At 36.2% G+C, this 21588-nt stretch overlaps 1 protein-coding gene across 1 annotated transcript in view; it reads right to left on the bottom strand.

The window, feature by feature from the left end:
* LOC131682747 (gamma-aminobutyric acid type B receptor subunit 1) overlaps positions 1-21588 on the bottom strand; it is a 508949-nt gene that overhangs the window by 183752 nt on the left and 303609 nt on the right. The window contains exons 5-6 of the mRNA XM_058964464.1: positions 472-642; positions 32-248 (exon numbers count right to left, since the gene is read on the bottom strand). Coding sequence (XP_058820447.1) covers positions 32-248; positions 472-642 — 388 coding nt within the window. The remainder of the gene's footprint in view (positions 1-31; positions 249-471; positions 643-21588) is intronic.

Here is a 21588-nt window from a genome sequence, read left to right as displayed (position 1 = left end):
AATACTGTGACCGGAACAAACAAGTACTTACCGATAAAAAACCACACGTACGCTCTGCCATAAAGCTGCTGTTTGTACATTTCGCACAGGACCCGCCTGGCTGCAACTACGTAGAATAGTCCGACGATGATACGAGCATCTTGTCGCCGTAGATTCCGCACCGCATCGGTTGGATCGGAGAGGAATGATTGTCTTGTCACTATTTCGATACCGGCTTCCTTACATCGAGTTTCTAAATCCTCGACAGTCTGTGCGTGTGGTTTTTCCCGGTGGAAAAATGACCCAGCAGAAACGGGAAGATAGAAGGCGAAAAAGAAAGAAAACACTATCTGTTAGTAACTCGGATAGAATCTGGCGGCGGTGAACGGATTATGTTAACCGTTTCACGATTCAATCCTGCTTAACGCTCGGTTTGGTACTCTTTGCACGAGTAAAAGTTGTTCATGAGGAATGAAACGCTTGATTGCTTACCGATATGAACACTTCTTCGGCTTGTTGAAGGATCGCTACACGCGACCATCCAAATTTTTGCATTAGTTTAATTCTAGTCGGATTATGTACAGTGGCAGATGGATGCGTTCTAAATAACGTAGGAAATCTACTTCTATCTGATAAGGCAGGACTAGATGCGCCGTAACATAGCTGGAAAGAAAGACGGACAAAAATAGGGATATTACTTCATTGTACGATGATATTGACGGATTTTTTGTGTATGGCTTCCTGTGGCCCACAGGGAACGGCTATGTTCCGGTACAACATAATCTGGTAAATTAGATATTATAAGAAGATATCTTCTAAAGTAGCCCAAAATGTTCCTCCTACTAGTAAGAAGACTACTTTTCCGTAGTACAACACGAATCTGACAATTGTTTTATGTTTACTTCACTAGGCATAGATTGTGCAGTTGTACATTGATTGAATTTAACTCCATATATATGGGAATGTTGATCTTAACATTATCATTCTCAACAAAGTGTTTCAAATTGTTAAGATCCCCTCACCGCATACCCCTAGCTACGCCCCTGTTAAAATGCAGAAAACCTATATAATTTAAAAAAAATGGCCGGGATTAGATTGGCCATGTTCAGAGTGATTGCATAACGTTTCCATATGTGAAGGCAAAATAGGCAAAAATGTGCCAAAGCCCAAAAAGTTAATTTTCATCAAAAGTATTTTTGCGAGATTAGGGAAAGGTGGGGCAAATACGACCGTGTGGGTAAATCGGCCCCCTCTGTTATCAAAAATCGGAAGCACTAGGCAAACTAATATCAGTGTTGTCGTGTAGAGCATCGAAAATAACCATAATGGTGGCATAACAGCTTTTTATTAGTCTACATTGAGATGCTCAAACGACAACAAGTGTATTTTTACAATTTTGGTTTTGATTTTTGTGCATAATTGACTACAGGATATTTTTGTCGTGACTAACGACTTACCTTTCAATATAGGGGCCCCTTTTCTAAATTTCGGAAGAAAAATGATGTAAGATTTTGAACGCTTATATCTTTTGTTGTACTGAATGGATTTAATCAATTTCTTCGGCATTTTGTCGAAAATATTTGTACCAATGTTGTATTAAATTTTGGAATATGTAGGACATTCATTATCAACGGAAAAATAGTGCTTTGAAAATTTTTTCGAAAACGACTCGGAAAAGTGAAAATTTTCAGCCCATCACGCACAGAGCCGTCAATATGGTGCAGCAACCGAACAATAAAATAATGAAAAGTTTATATATAGGTCCACTACATGTTTGTTCCTATGATTATTCGTATTGGGTTGCTTGACGAGAGCAGTTGGTGGGGGAAAGCCGGCATATTAGTTTTGGTTATGCCATTATAAGCCGGACGGAAAGGAAAGGCTCATGCACGCCACGAGAACGAACGAGAAAGCGATAGTAGTGCATATTAGCGAAAGCGTTACGTACATTTTTAACCTTAATAACTTTTCTTCTACTAAACGGATTGCCAATTTTGTTTCATAAATCGGAAGGAAAACGTTCAACGCTTGCTACCGATACGTTGTTTGCTATATAAAATTTGTTTAAATAGTTAAAAAACTACTTTAAATGAGAATCAACATTAATGATAAAACCTATAAATAGGGGTGTCGCAGCTTTTCTCAAAGCCAGACGTGTGTAAGACGCAGTGTATAACAGACGTGCGTGATCGTAAGAAGCTGCATAGGACGACCAATCAAATCGGCTACCACCGGAGAGAAGAAAAACGTTGGTGGAGGTGGTGACGGTGAGAAGGCCAAAAAGCCAAAGGCTAAGAAACGCAATCACTGAAAAGGCGGTAGTAACTGCCACTAAAAATGCCACCAAAACAGCGAAGGCTGCAAAGCGTGCTCATTCGGTATGAGCTGCGAAAGGGGAAAGATCGTATGTATGTACGCAGTAAAAACAATCTTCGGCACGGTTTGAATTGTTTCAAAATATTCTCGTCTTGTATCAACATAGTTATCTACAAACCGTCCTTATCAGGACGAATGCAAAATGGAAAAAGAATTTAATTAAAAAGTTTCATTTATTAACTAGTATTAAGTTTGCGCTTGTTAATTCTGTACTTTTACCAGTGAATCATAAGAAAATGTTTTTCTAATCTACAAATCCGAAAGTTTTTGCAAATCCTTCCAAGAAAATCAGTGAATGTGGCAACTCTGCCACTAAGCGAAAGCTACACAATAACGAATGATGAAAATATTTTCATTTATCGCACAAAAGGATGGCCTTCCATCTGCATTGAAAAGTCAATAAATAGGAATCTTCCTTGAAAAGTTGGTGTTGGCGCCCTCCAAGCGGTAACATGTGGAACTAAAATTTTCTAATCAAAGCATTATTCGTATTATTTACTATAATTCTTCTGAACATACCGTTGAGCTAAACCTAACGATTATTTCACAAAAAAGTTTAGTTCGTGTGAATCGAGTACTGATACACAACCATGCACTGTTAGGCCCCATGCAAAGCTGACTCAGACATCACTTCGTTAAAAGTTTAATAACTTCTTTTAACAAAGCCGGATTTACTAGCAGTCTTCGACAAAGTTGTAGACAATTGAATTTTCTTTCTTATTTTCACTTACAGTGATAATACGATGCATACAGTGCCGCCTAGCGGCGAAAATGCGAGCTGGTGGGTTTTTCCATGTAAATTGTTGCAAAATCCCATACAAACTTCAGGCACGTTGGTCCAGTAGTTAGACTTGTCCGATTTGCTTCAAATTTAGTTCAAGTACTCTTTGTGGGACTAGGAATCGACTCAGAGGTGGGCCGATAGGGGTCATTTTTTCCTGTCACTCTATTACCCACCCATCTTTTTTCTGTCAAAGTGATCGCATAAAAAAAGGTAAGTGGATTAATATTTTTTTATTAAAACCCTACAAAGCGCATAGATGAATTTGGTTCAATTTGTTTTCATAATTTTTAATGAATTTTTATTATTTTTTTAGCGCAATGGTTCGTAACTACAAACTAAAGACACAGAAACGTGATTAATATAGTATTCGTCGAGTAGTTGCCGCGATGCAAATGGGAATATCTTTACATGCTGCTGCTCGTGATTTTGACATTCCAAGATTGACATTGTATTCCATTTTCTTTTATTACCATTCAATAACATAACATTCTTTGATTTATCATTGAAAAACCATTAAATTTGGGAAATATCTGTACTAATTCAAATATGGTGGGTTTTCCCCACCATATTTGAAAACAGCAAAAAATTACTTTTTCGTAAAACGCTTGTATCTCTATATTTTCGCTATGTGCGAATAAAACGCTAGGCATAGAAAGTATCTAGGGATTTGCTCAAGTTATATTGAAGTTTTAGATGCTTTTATGTGTAAAAATATCTTTGGAACACAATGGCATACAATTTTTCAAATGAAAAATACACGAGTGTGAGAAAAACACAGTTTAAGTTATAAACTGGAATTATAGCATATTTGGCAACACTGTAACCAAAAATAACTATAATTCTAGATTTCCTGATTCATTTCCTTCAAAATGCATCTCACCGATTGTTTATAGACCAAATGAACCCAAAGATATCAATAAATGTTAAAAATTGATGATTTTTTTCTATGGAATGTCATAGGCGTGTATTGATGACAAAATTTCCATGAACGATTATGACACGTCGTATAAATTTTGTCATCAATACACGCCTATGACACGTGTGAGTGCGACTTTTGTTTACATTCATATTAAAACTTCGCAACATAGGCAACCGATCTTTGTAATATTCGAGAGATTAATACAGAATAGATAGAAGCATCGATTGTCTTCTTTGGATTGTTTATACCATTTATAAGTTTCAAGATATTGAATATCAAACTTTAAAAATAGTTTTTCTCGAAATGTGCTAAATGGCGCTTGTCATAAGATAGCACAACAGCGATTTTTATCAGGAATCAGTAGCGACTGGCTCAAATGGCACGTTCCCCATAATGAACGGAGATTTGTGCCTTGCCGTGATTTGTCTTTTTGTCATTTCCATGATGGGCAGGATTGGGGAAGTTGTGAGGTTAGGGATGAGGAAAATAACGACACAGAGAACATAGACAATACGGAAGTATTCTTCACTCCCAAGGGAAAAAACACTTCTCGACGAGCGGATATATCTACACCCCCGAGATGATATTGAGATAACAGAATGACGACACCCCCGAAGAGATATTGTCATTCAAATTCGGCTAAAACCGATTTAGGTTTATAAACTATCGTCGTGCCATTTGGAAGCCATAGTTCAGTTTATAACCCTTTTTCGCTAGAAATTTTAGAGTACGGCCGTCAATACTGCAAAAATAATGCTGTATTTTCTCTGTAAGCGACTTGATTCTCAGAACTTCTCAGCAAACTGCCCACGAACCAGGATTATGGAACTCTAGCCTCATCAAAATATCTGTAGTCTTCAAATATTTCAGGGATTGCACGGAATGTAAAGGAATACCTTATTCTAGTGAAGGTTATATGGTTGGACAATAAAACGGAAGACTCCTGCCTCCTCACTTATTTCCTCCAAGTCCTATTTCAGCCTGATACAGCTTTGTTCGTTACCCGGACAGAACCAAACAATACCATATCTAGCCAAACTCACTGAATCTGGGGATGTATTGCTACCGATACGTTGTTTGCTATATAAAATTTGTTTAAATAGTTAAAAAACTACTTTAAATGAGAATCAACATTAATGATAAAACCTATAAATAGGGGTGTCGCAGCTTTTCTCAAAGCCAGACGTGTGTAAGACGCAGTGTATAACAGACGTGCGTGATCGTAAGAAGCTGCATAGGACGACCAATCAAATCGGCTACCACCGGAGAGAAGAAAAACGTTGGTGGAGGTGGTGACGGTGAGAAGGCCAAAAAGCCAAAGGCTAAGAAACGCAATCACTGAAAAGGCGGTAGTAACTGCCACTAAAAATGCCACCAAAACAGCGAAGGCTGCAAAGCGTGCTCATTCGGTGTGAGCTGCGAAAGGGGAAAGATCGTATGTATGTACGCAGTAAAAACAATCTTCGGCACGGTTTGAATTGTTTCAAAATATTCTCGTCTTGTATCAACATAGTTATCTACAAACCGTCCTTATCAGGACGAATGCAAAATGGAAAAAGAATTTAATTAAAAAGTTTCATTTATTAACTAGTATTAAGTTTGCGCTTGTTAATTCTGTACTTTTACCAGTGAATCATAAGAAAATGTTTTTCTAATCTACAAATCCGAAAGTTTTTGCAAATCCTTCCAAGAAAATCAGTGAATGTGGCAACTCTGCCACTAAGCGAAAGCTACACAATAACGAATGATGAAAATATTTTCATTTATCGCACAAAAGGATGGCCTTCCATCTGCATTGAAAAGTCAATAAATAGGAATCTTCCTTGAAAAGTTGGTGTTGGCGCCCTCCAAGCGGTAACATGTGGAACTAAAATTTTCTAATCAAAGCATTATTCGTATTATTTACTATAATTCTTCTGAACATACCGTTGAGCTAAACCTAACGATTATTTCACAAAAAAGTTTAGTTCGTGTGAATCGAGTACTGATACACAACCATGCACTGTTAGGCCCCATGCAAAGCTGACTCAGACATCACTTCGTTAAAAGTTTAATAACTTCTTTTAACAAAGCCGGATTTACTAGCAGTCTTCGACAAAGTTGTAGACAATTGAATTTTCTTTCTTATTTTCACTTACAGTGATAATACGATGCATACAGTGCCGCCTAGCGGCGAAAATGCGAGCTGGTGGGTTTTTCCATGTAAATTGTTGCAAAATCCCATACAAACTTCAGGCACGTTGGTCCAGTAGTTAGACTTGTCCGATTTGCTTCAAATTTAGTTCAAGTACTCTTTGTGGGACTAGGAATCGACTCAGAGGTGGGCCGATAGGGGTCATTTTTTCCTGTCACTCTATTACCCACCCATCTTTTTTCTGTCAAAGTGATCGCATAAAAAAAGGTAAGTGGATTAATATTTTTTTATTAAAACCCTACAAAGCGCATAGATGAATTTGGTTCAATTTGTTTTCATAATTTTTAATGAATTTTTATTATTTTTTTAGCGCAATGGTTCGTAACTACAAACTAAAGACACAGAAACGTGATTAATATAGTATTCGTCGAGTAGTTGCCGCGATGCAAATGGGAATATCTTTACATGCTGCTGCTCGTGATTTTGACATTCCAAGATTGACATTGTATTCCATTTTCTTTTATTACCATTCAATAACATAACATTCTTTGATTTATCATTGAAAAACCATTAAATTTGGGAAATATCTGTACTAATTCAAATATGGTGGGTTTTCCCCACCATATTTGAAAACAGCAAAAAATTACTTTTTCGTAAAACGCTTGTATCTCTATATTTTCGCTATGTGCGAATAAAACGCTAGGCATAGAAAGTATCTAGGGATTTGCTCAAGTTATATTGAAGTTTTAGATGCTTTTATGTGTAAAAATATCTTTGGAACACAATGGCATACAATTTTTCAAATGAAAAATACACGAGTGTGAGAAAAACACAGTTTAAGTTTTAAACTGGAATTATAGCATATTTGGCAACACTGTAACCAAAAATAACTATAATTCTAGATTTCCTGATTCATTTCCTTCAAAATGCATCTCACCGATTGTTTATAGACCAAATGAACCCAAAGATATCAATAAATGTTAAAAATTGATGATTTTTTTCTATGGAATGTCATAGGCGTGTATTGATGACAAAATTTCCATGAACGATTATGACACGTCGTATAAATTTTGTCATCAATACACGCCTATGACACGTGTGAGTGCGACTTTTGTTTACATTCATATTAAAACTTCGCAACATAGGCAACCGATCTTTGTAATATTCGAGAGATTAATACAGAATAGATAGAAGCATCGATTGTCTTCTTTGGATTGTTTATACCATTTATAAGTTTCAAGATATTGAATATCAAACTTTAAAAATAGTTTTTCTCGAAATGTGCTAAATGGCGCTTGTCATAAGATAGCACAACAGCGATTTTTATCAGGAATCAGTAGCGACTGGCTCAAATGGCACGTTCCCCATAATGAACGGAGATTTGTGCCTTGCCGTGATTTGTCTTTTTGTCATTTCCATGATGGGCAGGATTGGGGAAGTTGTGAGGTTAGGGATGAGGAAAATAACGACACAGAGAACATAGACAATACGGAAGTATTCTTCACTCCCAAGGGAAAAAACACTTCTCGACGAGCGGATATATCTACACCCCCGAGATGATATTGAGATAACAGAATGACGACACCCCCGAAGAGATATTGTCATTCAAATTCGGCTAAAACCGATTTAGGTTTATAAACTATCGTCGTGCCATTTGGAAGCCATAGTTCAGTTTATAACCCTTTTTCGCTAGAAATTTTAGAGTACGGCCGTCAATACTGCAAAAATAATGCTGTATTTTCTCTGTAAGCGACTTGATTCTCAGAACTTCTCAGCAAACTGCCCACGAACCAGGATTATGGAACTCTAGCCTCATCAAAATATCTGTAGTCTTCAAATATTTCAGGGATTGCACGGAATGTAAAGGAATACCTTATTCTAGTGAAGGTTATATGGTTGGACAATAAAACGGAAGACTCCTGCCTCCTCACTTATTTCCTCCAAGTCCTATTTCAGCCTGATACAGCTTTGTTCGTTACCCGGACAGAACCAAACAATACCATATCTAGCCAAACTCACTGAATCTGGGGATGTATTGCTACCGATACGTTGTTTGCTATATAAAATTTGTTTAAATAGTTAAAAAACTACTTTAAATGAGAATCAACATTAATGATAAAACCTATAAATAGGGGTGTCGCAGCTTTTCTCAAAGCCAGACGTGTGTAAGACGCAGTGTATAACAGACGTGCGTGATCGTAAGAAGCTGCATAGGACGACCAATCAAATCGGCTACCACCGGAGAGAAGAAAAACGTTGGTGGAGGTGGTGACGGTGAGAAGGCCAAAAAGCCAAAGGCTAAGAAACGCAATCACTGAAAAGGCGGTAGTAACTGCCACTAAAAATGCCACCAAAACAGCGAAGGCTGCAAAGCGTGCTCATTCGGTGTGAGCTGCGAAAGGGGAAAGATCGTATGTATGTACGCAGTAAAAACAATCTTCGGCACGGTTTGAATTGTTTCAAAATATTCTCGTCTTGTATCAACATAGTTATCTACAAACCGTCCTTATCAGGACGAATGCAAAATGGAAAAAGAATTTAATTAAAAAGTTTCATTTATTAACTAGTATTAAGTTTGCGCTTGTTAATTCTGTACTTTTACCAGTGAATCATAAGAAAATGTTTTTCTAATCTACAAATCCGAAAGTTTTTGCAAATCCTTCCAAGAAAATCAGTGAATGTGGCAACTCTGCCACTAAGCGAAAGCTACACAATAACGAATGATGAAAATATTTTCATTTATCGCACAAAAGGATGGCCTTCCATCTGCATTGAAAAGTCAATAAATAGGAATCTTCCTTGAAAAGTTGGTGTTGGCGCCCTCCAAGCGGTAACATGTGGAACTAAAATTTTCTAATCAAAGCATTATTCGTATTATTTACTATAATTCTTCTGAACATACCGTTGAGCTAAACCTAACGATTATTTCACAAAAAAGTTTAGTTCGTGTGAATCGAGTACTGATACACAACCATGCACTGTTAGGCCCCATGCAAAGCTGACTCAGACATCACTTCGTTAAAAGTTTAATAACTTCTTTTAACAAAGCCGGATTTACTAGCAGTCTTCGACAAAGTTGTAGACAATTGAATTTTCTTTCTTATTTTCACTTACAGTGATAATACGATGCATACAGTGCCGCCTAGCGGCGAAAATGCGAGCTGGTGGGTTTTTCCATGTAAATTGTTGCAAAATCCCATACAAACTTCAGGCACGTTGGTCCAGTAGTTAGACTTGTCCGATTTGCTTCAAATTTAGTTCAAGTACTCTTTGTGGGACTAGGAATCGACTCAGAGGTGGGCCGATAGGGGTCATTTTTTCCTGTCACTCTATTACCCACCCATCTTTTTTCTGTCAAAGTGATCGCATAAAAAAAGGTAAGTGGATTAATATTTTTTTATTAAAACCCTACAAAGCGCATAGATGAATTTGGTTCAATTTGTTTTCATAATTTTTAATGAATTTTTATTATTTTTTTAGCGCAATGGTTCGTAACTACAAACTAAAGACACAGAAACGTGATTAATATAGTATTCGTCGAGTAGTTGCCGCGATGCAAATGGGAATATCTTTACATGCTGCTGCTCGTGATTTTGACATTCCAAGATTGACATTGTATTCCATTTTCTTTTATTACCATTCAATAACATAACATTCTTTGATTTATCATTGAAAAACCATTAAATTTGGGAAATATCTGTACTAATTCAAATATGGTGGGTTTTCCCCACCATATTTGAAAACAGCAAAAAATTACTTTTTCGTAAAACGCTTGTATCTCTATATTTTCGCTATGTGCGAATAAAACGCTAGGCATAGAAAGTATCTAGGGATTTGCTCAAGTTATATTGAAGTTTTAGATGCTTTTATGTGTAAAAATATCTTTGGAACACAATGGCATACAATTTTTCAAATGAAAAATACACGAGTGTGAGAAAAACACAGTTTAAGTTTTAAACTGGAATTATAGCATATTTGGCAACACTGTAACCAAAAATAACTATAATTCTAGATTTCCTGATTCATTTCCTTCAAAATGCATCTCACCGATTGTTTATAGACCAAATGAACCCAAAGATATCAATAAATGTTAAAAATTGATGATTTTTTTCTATGGAATGTCATAGGCGTGTATTGATGACAAAATTTCCATGAACGATTATGACACGTCGTATAAATTTTGTCATCAATACACGCCTATGACACGTGTGAGTGCGACTTTTGTTTACATTCATATTAAAACTTCGCAACATAGGCAACCGATCTTTGTAATATTCGAGAGATTAATACAGAATAGATAGAAGCATCGATTGTCTTCTTTGGATTGTTTATACCATTTATAAGTTTCAAGATATTGAATATCAAACTTTAAAAATAGTTTTTCTCGAAATGTGCTAAATGGCGCTTGTCATAAGATAGCACAACAGCGATTTTTATCAGGAATCAGTAGCGACTGGCTCAAATGGCACGTTCCCCATAATGAACGGAGATTTGTGCCTTGCCGTGATTTGTCTTTTTGTCATTTCCATGATGGGCAGGATTGGGGAAGTTGTGAGGTTAGGGATGAGGAAAATAACGACACAGAGAACATAGACAATACGGAAGTATTCTTCACTCCCAAGGGAAAAAACACTTCTCGACGAGCGGATATATCTACACCCCCGAGATGATATTGAGATAACAGAATGACGACACCCCCGAAGAGATATTGTCATTCAAATTCGGCTAAAACCGATTTAGGTTTATAAACTATCGTCGTGCCATTTGGAAGCCATAGTTCAGTTTATAACCCTTTTTCGCTAGAAATTTTAGAGTACGGCCGTCAATACTGCAAAAATAATGCTGTATTTTCTCTGTAAGCGACTTGATTCTCAGAACTTCTCAGCAAACTGCCCACGAACCAGGATTATGGAACTCTAGCCTCATCAAAATATCTGTAGTCTTCAAATATTTCAGGGATTGCACGGAATGTAAAGGAATACCTTATTCTAGTGAAGGTTATATGGTTGGACAATAAAACGGAAGACTCCTGCCTCCTCACTTATTTCCTCCAAGTCCTATTTCAGCCTGATACAGCTTTGTTCGTTACCCGGACAGAACCAAACAATACCATATCTAGCCAAACTCACTGAATCTGGGGATGTATGAGTTAGGAGGGATTGAAAGGAGACACCCTTGAAGATCTTTTCACAGATCATCCTTCAGCGCAATCGAAAAGTGACCTTTCTCCAACCTTGCTTGCACTCGATAAGTAGTGAGATTTGAAGACTCTATACAATGAGCCGAAGCATTGTTGAAGAGAGCACCCCTGGGGTTGTGCTTCTTTTCTTTGATTTTGATATTTTTCCCATTTTAAGGTATTAGAAGGAGCACGTTTCTCGCAACTACCAGTATTCACACCTAATGTTGTGGAAAGTGACTCAATTTACGATTTCCCGAAAATCCAAACAGGATCTACACGGATCAACAATTTCAGCAATACACGTGGGAATACACAATCTAGCTAGGTCCACACAGTTAAATCCAAATTTTTCTACCACTTATTTAAAATTAAATTATCACACAGTAGAACCGCAAGAGGTTGCTACATCTAGGCATTGAAGTGAGTAAAGACGATATACTTATAATCATATAACGACGGTTCGGGCTCGTTGGATACGTCGCCAGTTTGTCAATTCATGCGTAATACAGTCAGAACAGTGAGTTACATCTAACACCTCTTCTCTGCCAGCTTGTGCAAATGTTGGGTGATTTGCTTCATTCACTATGTGCAAATTTGTACTGCTTAACCAGTCCATCAATTCGATGCCGATCAAAATAATATCTGAGTTGCCTCAAATTATGTGGTGGGTATTTACACTCCTATTTACACTAAACTGCCGATTATGATTGGAAACCCATTTTTGCAACAGTATGATACAACCCTTTTGAAATCATCAGAAGGTGATGATTCATTATGTAGCGAATATGCCGAACAATAGACTTATTTCCTGTTTATGTTATCAACAGTCATATTGACTGTAACAGCACAAATGTCACGAGTTTGAGGTCGGATAAAAGATGTACGTCGATAGCACTATTCACAAGTTTACATGCACGAGCCATTCAGCGTGAATTTATCATGCCATTTTGTTATAAGCTACGAAGACGGAGTTAATTGGCTTTCCAAAATAGAAGATTCCTTCATGGAAGTACGGCTTTTGCTTCCTGCCAAAGGCGGGATAGATTCTTAGATACTGTACGTCTATGCTGAAGAATAATTTGGGCTACTCGAACCATGGTCGATCAGAGCATTGTACATTTCATCACTGGCACTTATGGTACTTATTGTGAAAATATTATAAATTTGCGATAAAAACACCGTTTCTCCGCATCTACAAATCGCTTACCTGATCAGAAGATTTGTAGCGAATTCCGACATTCTCTTGTATTTGTAGTTGTATTTAAATATTTGAAATCCAACTGACACTGAGTCTTAATGAACTAAACTAAAAAGTAATTACCTAAAGTGTCAACAAACCGTTACGAAGTTGTGTAGAACTAATGACGAAGTCGAATAAGTCTCTACAAACGTTGAATCGACGGATCATTTCTAGTATCGGCCTGTTGGCAGCGTAGTTAGTGTTGCGCATTTCAGTCTGCAGCACTGTTCGTGGACGGAGGGCGCGGGTTGGTGCGTATAGGTTAATTTGCGATATGAGATCGGGAACGTCATATTCAGCCAAAAGAAGCTTAGACACGAAGATAGCTTTCGACGAGTATCTACGATCTTTTAAAGCACACCTTAAACCTAATAATCGACAACGGTCTTCGTGTGGCAGCAGGTTCAGCGTATCGTTCCAAGGCAATTGACGTAAAGCATATCGTATAACGATGTTTGCAAATTCCAACGGTGAAAATTGTAGTTGGTAAATTAATAATAAAAATCAAATTCGAAAGCAATAATTCGTTGATGTAGGGGAGACCGAGGAGGGTTGAAACAATTTTTTGTTTTGGTTAGATAAATCGACAAAAACTGTCATTTGATGACTGATTATTTTTATATTTCTTACTTCTGTTTATGCTTTATCAAATTACATCAAAATAACTGGTACAAATCAATAACAAAGCATCAATATATTGATTTTTGTAACAGTGTTCTCTTTGTTTCAACTCTACTCATACGAGGTAAGCGATGAATGTGAGTTGAAACAAGTAACCAAATATTTTAAATATTATCAAAACGTTTTCTAAATCATCAAATGTTACAATTGTGTCATTTTTATTCGTTCGCACTAAGATAATTTCTTAAAATGTCATGCATTCTTATAAATATTTTCCACAGTGTATATCTACGTATAAACTGGCATTTGTTTTGAAAATTAATCTTATATTTTGGTTACAAATGCAGGAATCTCTACAATTATCCCAACAGTAATAACAGCAAGATACTTTACCTAACCTTTTATTAACTATAACTGTAAAATCACGAAATACGATACCCATTTTCATATATTTAGTTATGTATTATTTTCCAACCACTTTCCCTAGAACATTCTGCATTCATTAAAATGGTTGATATGACCAGTGATGCTATTTATGACTACAAGTGATACGGATTTATGAAAATAGGTAATTTGGTATCCATGTCGGTAGTATTGGTTCATTTTGAGTTATGGTCACGTCGCTCAAAGCTTTAGAAGCTGATAGGAGTAAAAAAATTAGAACACATGCATATTCCGTGGTTATAAATGACCTAGATCTAATAAATTGAGAACTTTGATCACGGTTTTCAATTTAGGAAAGAATAAGCTTGATTATTGTTATTTGTTCAAGAACGTTAACGTGATTATAACATTACCATAAGACTAGAAGTTCATCATCGAGGAGAGTTGAAACAAGGTGTTTCAACTCTCCTAGCTCGAGAAGTAAGGCTTGATCCACAATTTACAATTTATACTTCGCAAAGATAGAAAGAAACGCATACAATTCATAAATTTTAACTCTTAGACTACATAATAGTGATACTTTCATGATCGAACATCACTTAATATCCTATTTATACCAATTTGAAGAAAATATCAAAAACTAACTTTTGCTCATTTTTATAGTGTGTTTACCGTAAATACTAAACCACTCATTTAAGGTAGTTGGAGTGTACTGGAGGGTTTGTGGGCACGATACAAATAAAACAAAAGCATTATTGTTTTATCCCTAACGGTACTCTTTCGCTAGTAATGGGCACTGTTTCAACTCTCCTCTTTTTCAAATCTCCTCGGTTTCCCCTACTATAGCTTATTCTTGTATCAGATAACATATTCTCTGTTGCCTTAGTTTTGGAACTAGACCTTTTCAAAATTACATTCAGTTTCCAATGACTAGTTTAATTCACAAAAATTAACACATTTAGGCAACAAGTTTTAAGCCCCTCCCGAAACAAAATCCGGGCTACGGGCCTGGTACTTGTTTTTCCTACCCGATAAAACTGGCTTATTTATTGGCGATTTGCGGCAAAACTAAAATAAGTCATGCGAAACCTATGATTCAGCTTATGAACTGGCAAAGTGATACAGTTTGCTTTTTTCACCCGGAAGTGAGTCGTAGCTTACAACAAAAACTTCATTTTCTTCTCGGAGAAAGTTTACTACTGCCAAAATATGAATGAAACGAGTAAGAAATTTAGTTTTAGTGAGCGGTTTCAACGCAGAATCGCCAATTGCCATCTCCCAGTCAAGAAGGGCAAGTTGCTGGCTAACGGGGGGCTATTTTCCAACTCGGATGCGCTAATTGCCCTTCAATTTGCCAGCAAATTGCTAGCAATTAGGGGGTTATTTCATATGCAACATTTGGGCGATTTGCCACCGTCATTTTTTGCCGCTCTACCCGCCCTTAAATCGACCCCAAATCGCCCAGGGAGCGCGCCATTTAATCACCCTTAATTACCTAATATGAAAATTACAAATAATACTTATTTTCGGTTTCTTTATCTACTCACATAAAGAATCAATGGTGAAATTGGTATTGCACATCAAAACTGACCACAATCTGACATTTATTAAGACTTTAGGTCAGAGATCTTGTTCCACAGTTATACTTTCACACGATTCCACAATTTCCCACATTCGTTGGCTAAATGAAGTGCACTAGGCAAACAAAATACAAGCGAGAACAGGCGAATTGTTAAAAAAAATATTAAAGGGTTATGTACAGGACACGACCACGGTGACATTAAAAATGTAGCTTTTTTCAAGAGCGTGCAAATGAATTTTATCTATCACACATATCGACTCACGTTCTTGCTCACTCGCCTGTTTTCATATGTTACAATTTGCTATATACCCTCCCCATTAAAACATAATTTATTGAAGGTCATTTAACGGTAATCTATTATTACAATTAATCATCTCACTAGGTGATTAGCATTATTTGGCTGATCCATCTAGTAAAAATAGGCTGGTCTGTCAAGAAAATATATTCCAAAGAAAAGTTCCATATTGAGAACTGTGATGAGGAAGCCCACGCCCGCCAACGGAAATGTACAGATATTTAAATGGAAAATGAAATTAGAAATTTCATTTTCCATATAAATTTTCAATAATGTACTAATGAACTTAAGTAAACAATCTTAAGGTTAAGTATTTATTAATCGATTAGTGGTTGAACAAATTAAATTATTTGATAAATTACATTGTTATACAACGTTCGCACTACCAGTTAAAACGGGTTTTTATGCTATCTTGGTGACATTTTTCTTGTTGCTAATTATTATAACGTGTTATAACTCTGTAGTGTAAACATTGTATTATTAAACCAACTCTGCAGCGTTTTATGTTATATAGGTGTTTTATGTGATAATAGGACTGACATAATTATATCTTCAGTACACACCAAAAAATAATGAAAATTAAACGACATGTAAATCAATACGAATGTAAACATAAAAAGCTTGAATCAAAAATTTGATTGAAAATTAAGTTGAATTCGATGCACTCAATGAGAGCATCAGAAAGCATATGATTTTACACTTTCGTTCGTGTAATATTACATGTCATTTATTTTACAGCAATATGGGATTAAAAATACATTCAAGAGCATTGGTTTGCCGTTTAATGAAACTGTAATTTCCAATCAACGTGTAAAATTACAATAAATATCGCTGAAAAAAGCACGACAAGTTGTGTGTATTTGTGCTGGAACTTAATTTTACATTTATATTCATGCTCCAAATATGTGCATGAAAATAAATTTAAAATAACAAAATATTTTTTTCTGTGTACAGCGGTTTGTTTCATAATTTAAAACAGATTTATTTTAAAATTTAAATTGGTATATCCAACCGTTCTATTTGTTGTATACTTTAAAACGCGATTAGAACTGTGTTTTAAATACATAGGGTAGGACAGATACTCTGACTGCATAAACTGGGAAAACAATTTTAAGTCCAGTGACGCTTAAGACATCGCTTGAATTTTAATCGAAAAAGAACACCCGCTTAAACTGCTGCTGGGACGGTAAGTTTTGTTTTAAAATTTTCCGTTGTGTGCAGTACGAAACAAAAGTGTTTGAAATTAGAAAACAAAAAGTTCTGCTAGGAATGTGATTGTTTCCGATGCAATAACACTCAGGTTTTTTACGCGGGGGATACAGGCCGCGTAAATGAAAACCGTGTAAATTTCAAAAAACGCGTAAATGAAAACCGCGTAATTTCAAAATCCGCGTAAAAAAATACCGCGCCAAAAAAAACAGCTTAAAAAAACCTGAGTATGCTCTCCTATATAAAATACTACGCTGCTAAACAGTGCAATAACTACAGAAGCACGTTGTCAGATGCCTTACTGATAAAAAAACATATAACCGAAATATATATCACATATAACCGAAATATGAAACATATGAAAGCCAATAGGCTCTTTACCCTACGCAGCTACAAAGCGCCGTAAACATGGATTAACAAGTTATAACGCACACGCATGCATAAATATAATTTTTTTTTCAACGCAACACTCTCAAGCAGGACTCATAAGTCGCATCCTGCCGTATTGAATTAAATCCAAACCACCCCACCCACCCACTTTGCAAATCATTCTGTGACACCATGCTGGTACCCGAAAAATCCGCACACGGCCACCGCTGCCGAAAATGCATAGCGTCTACCGCTTAGTGTAGTGTCCAAACGCTGCAGCCATGATCTTACCCGTTCGACATAAGAACAAAAACTGATTCAAACGTGTACGCGTCACCTCTATTTATAAACTAACCGTATATGGTTTAGTCACTTAGGTGCGAGTGTATGCAAATGCGAACGTTGCCGAAAATCGATAGCGCTTATTGCATCGCCCGGAGACGATGTTGCTCATATGGGATACACTCAGGTTTTTTTTTACGCGGGGGATACAGGCCGCGTAAATGAAAACCGCGTAAATGAAAACCGCGTAAATTTCAAAATCCGCGTAAATGAAAACCGCGTAAATTTCAAAATCCGCGTAAATGAAAACCGCGTAAATTTCAAAATCCGCGTAAATGAAAACCGCGTAAATTTCAAAATCCGCGTAAATGAAAACCGCGTAAATTTCAAAATCCGCGTAAATGAAAACCACGTAAATTTCAAAATCCGCGTAAAAAAACCGCGTAAAAAATACCGCGAAAAAAAACCGCGTGAAAAAAAACTTGAGTGTATTAGCAACAACTGATTTAAACGGACATGCGTCGCTTCTATTTATGACTTTTCGTGTTTGATTAAGCGACTAAGGTGCCCTCTAACGACGGCCGTCTCTGGGAAATCTGCCTCACGAATGTTAATTTTCCCGTTTTTCGTGAACTTTTTAATTTTACCAATTTCCAAAAGTCTACTTTTATTAGGGAGATATTAAATTATTACCAATATTTAAGTTAGGTGTTTCTGAATCGGTTGGTGTATGAATGATTAAAATCCATCTAGTAATATCGGAGTTATAAGCGTGCTAACCTTACATAGTTTCGTTACATGGGAGATAGTTTAGATTTTAGAATGACACCTAGCCCCCGATAGTGGAGTAAGACATTTTTAATGTCAAAAAACAATTTTAAGCTTAAGTCAAACATGAACCGCCATGTTTGAAAAACGCAAAAACAACAAAGTCCATTTCAGCCGCCAGAAAATTTGTCTAAGTGTTGAAATTGCCTTTAAATCGCATTCGCAAATTGCATTTGTTCCTAGGGGCAATTAGCACAGGCGAGTTGAGTCAAACGTCAAACTGTTTAAATCGCCTTACCATGTTCGTCCGCATTTTTCGTGCGGGCTTTATTGCGAGCAAAGAGAGCCATATTTATTCAGAAGAATGCCGAAGAGAGGATTGAAAATAACGAAATGTTCGCATATGCATATTTTTGTCTTCATCTGGTAACATGATACTGCCATTTGCATTACTGCGTTCTGATCGGCAATACACGGCAATGTTAAACAACCGTACAATGAAGTTAATTGAAAATTTACTGTTGATGCCATTTAAAAGTCTGATGTATTTATTTTTTTAAAACAATTTTGGAATCCTCGATTCAGCTTAAACAAAGTAACATTAGAATTATTTATGATTCATAATAGACTAAAATGTTATTTTGCTATTTTACTATTAATAGTGCATACTATCGAGCAGAGCTGCAAATTTTCAACAGGTAGGTTTGAACTTGAATTTAGAACAAATCTCAAATCATGCCCTACTATGTTCAATTAGCAGTTGTTCATTTGCATCATTCATTCAAACAGCCGAGTTGCTCAATAATTTTTCATTCATTTTCAATTTCATTTATCCTGTGAATATCTTTCTACTGGAGTATTGACTATGTTTTTCAAGTAATACTACTCTGAACATACTCCTTACTGTTCATGTAAGCTTTAAAATGCAAAACATGTCAACATTTAACCTAAACTGGCCTCAACAGTGCAGATGATAACTTTGGTTGGTGATGAAAAAGCATCAATTTGAAATGAAGACGGTTTAGTTATGAAAATCCCGCCAACTTGAAAGTGAATGATAAAGGGAGGTTTTGAATTTGAATCCTGGTTCGGCTTGATTGAACTGAAAGTTGGCATTTGAAAATGAAAATTTGCACGACTGCTATCGAGAACGTTATGGAGTTGTATTGTTAGTCGCTAGCCACTCCAAGGGCCGAGAGAGCTTCTCTAACATTTTATTAAAAAAAAATTAGTAGTCAGACAGTTCAGCCAAATCTGACTATTTCAAATCAAATCAAATTCTTATAGAAAAATAGTGGAAGCTTTCCTTTTTTAGAAACGTTTGTATTAGTTGCTGTTCTGCAGCACATGAAAAATGCCAAATACAAATTTTTATTTGCTTTGGATAATTATGTCGTCCTTGGGATAGAAATCTGACATTTTTGCCTGGTGAGGCTTATTATACCATCCTACCCAACTACTCCACTAACCCTGTATATAGAATTTGCTTTGCTGAAAATAAAGTAATTCAAATTATAAGCATGATTACCTAATCAAGCCTTAAATAACAAAAGTTCAGTGATTGAGCTGAGAATTTGACAATTTTAAAAGTTGATTTTCAGCGAAGTAAATCTGTCAAATGGGTTGAATCCGTCGATTCAACGTTTATAGAGACATCTTCGACTTCGTCATTAGTTCTACACAACTTCGTAACGGTTTGTTGACACTTTAGGTAATTACTTTTTAGTTTAGTTCATTAAGACTCAGTGTCAGTTGGATTTCAAATATTTAAATACAACTACAAATACAAGAGAATGTCGGAATTCGCTACAAATCTTCTGATCAGGTAGGCGATTTGTAGATGCGGAGAAACGGTCTAACTCCTTGTTCTTTCGCACTATTAGTTTTGGCCCCACTGCGTGAGAAGTTCCATTCTCACGCGAGGATCGGTGCTACCGGGCGCCAGTTATACCGGTTTTCCTAGCCCTTCTGGCAACCGGGCGATGATACCAAGTGGTGAGCCAACATTAGCTCACACTGTGAGAATGATACAGGAAAGTCAGTCGAAATTAAACCTGCAACCTAGTTAGATCGCTCCGCCTGAAAAATAAAAATCAAGATTAAAATTAAGTTCAAATTGTTTGTCGTATGCAGAAGAAATATAGTTAGAAGAAATATAGTGTTTGCTACTTACCTTGAAAGTGCACTATACTTCCCAAGTAACAATTGAAGTTTTATAGCATGCTACAAGTGCAATCTAAGTTTTATGAGTGGCTATAAAACTACCATAAAACCTCAATTGTTACTAGGGTTACATGCTGAAGAATTTCCATGCCAAGTTTCGTCACTGCTGCTTATTCGGTGCATCTGCCGATTGCAGTTATCGTTAGCTGTTGCTGCTTTTCGTGAGGCTTTCGCTCGCCTTCATTGCGAGCTGTTGGTAGGCGGTGAAAACCATCGTCGTGAGGCTGCTGCTCAGTGTTCGATCAATTCATTGGTTCATTTTCCTATCACGTGATTCATTTCCATTCAGCCTATAGTATTTTGATTCTACTAATAGGTACATACATAGCCTATTTATGAATGAATACACTGCCACTTAAAAAACCGTTGCAAAAACGCATCTTGTGCATATATAAAATTGTTTTCGATTCTTGTATATTTATAGTTTCGATATATGATTAAGACCACTGCGTTCGCTATATTTGTATGCGTACTTTAGGAAAGTTACAATAATGGGAAAATATAACTAGAATGCTTGGTCTATACATGAAATGTGATTATATTGTCTAAAATTTGATTTTTCTTCACTGGTCCGGGTTTTTTACCACACACAATCGAAAAGTTTTTACAAGCTAATCTTATTCTATAAAGATTTAGTTCCAGATATTAGTTCGGTCACAGTTTTCTGTCTTCTTTCTTCAGATCTTCTTAAATAAGTTTAATCGGATTCGATCACCTACTACAAAAGAAATGATAACCAAGAAGGTTTGGTTCAATATGTAATATTCGATGTTGATTGGTTGTGATTAAACCATACGCAAGAAATATGTTTGATTTATTATTACTATAAATATACTAAGAAAATAAATATTTTACATTAAGTAGTATAGTCCTACGTCTACAGCTCGTGCAACCACATAGGGCTGCCCCTTGTAGTTTTTAGCAATAATCGGACTTTGGTTTCAAAGTGCTATGAAAATTCGAACATAGACCAAAAAATAAAAGCTCCATTAGTTACTTTTGGAATGATATGAAAAATAAATGTGCAAATGTCTCAACGATTGGTCCAGTAGATTTTGAGTTACGATGTACACCCCAAAACCAATTTTCGACGTGGCACCTGACAGAATAGATAAACAACTGTTTGCCGTGATATTTAAAAGTGTTACTTAGGTTGTATGGCATGACTTTATTTGCAATCTTTTATTTAATCTTAGTTTGAACTCTTTCGAAAGCAATAAAAATATAAGTAAACTTCCACT

The sequence above is a fragment of the Topomyia yanbarensis genome, chromosome 2, assembly GCF_030247195.1.
Source record: "Topomyia yanbarensis strain Yona2022 chromosome 2, ASM3024719v1, whole genome shotgun sequence".
In the NCBI taxonomy this organism is placed as follows: Eukaryota; Metazoa; Arthropoda; class Insecta; order Diptera; family Culicidae; genus Topomyia; species Topomyia yanbarensis.
The sequence above is the reverse complement of the archived record's forward strand: the minus strand, read 5'-3'. Positions and strand labels throughout refer to the sequence as shown.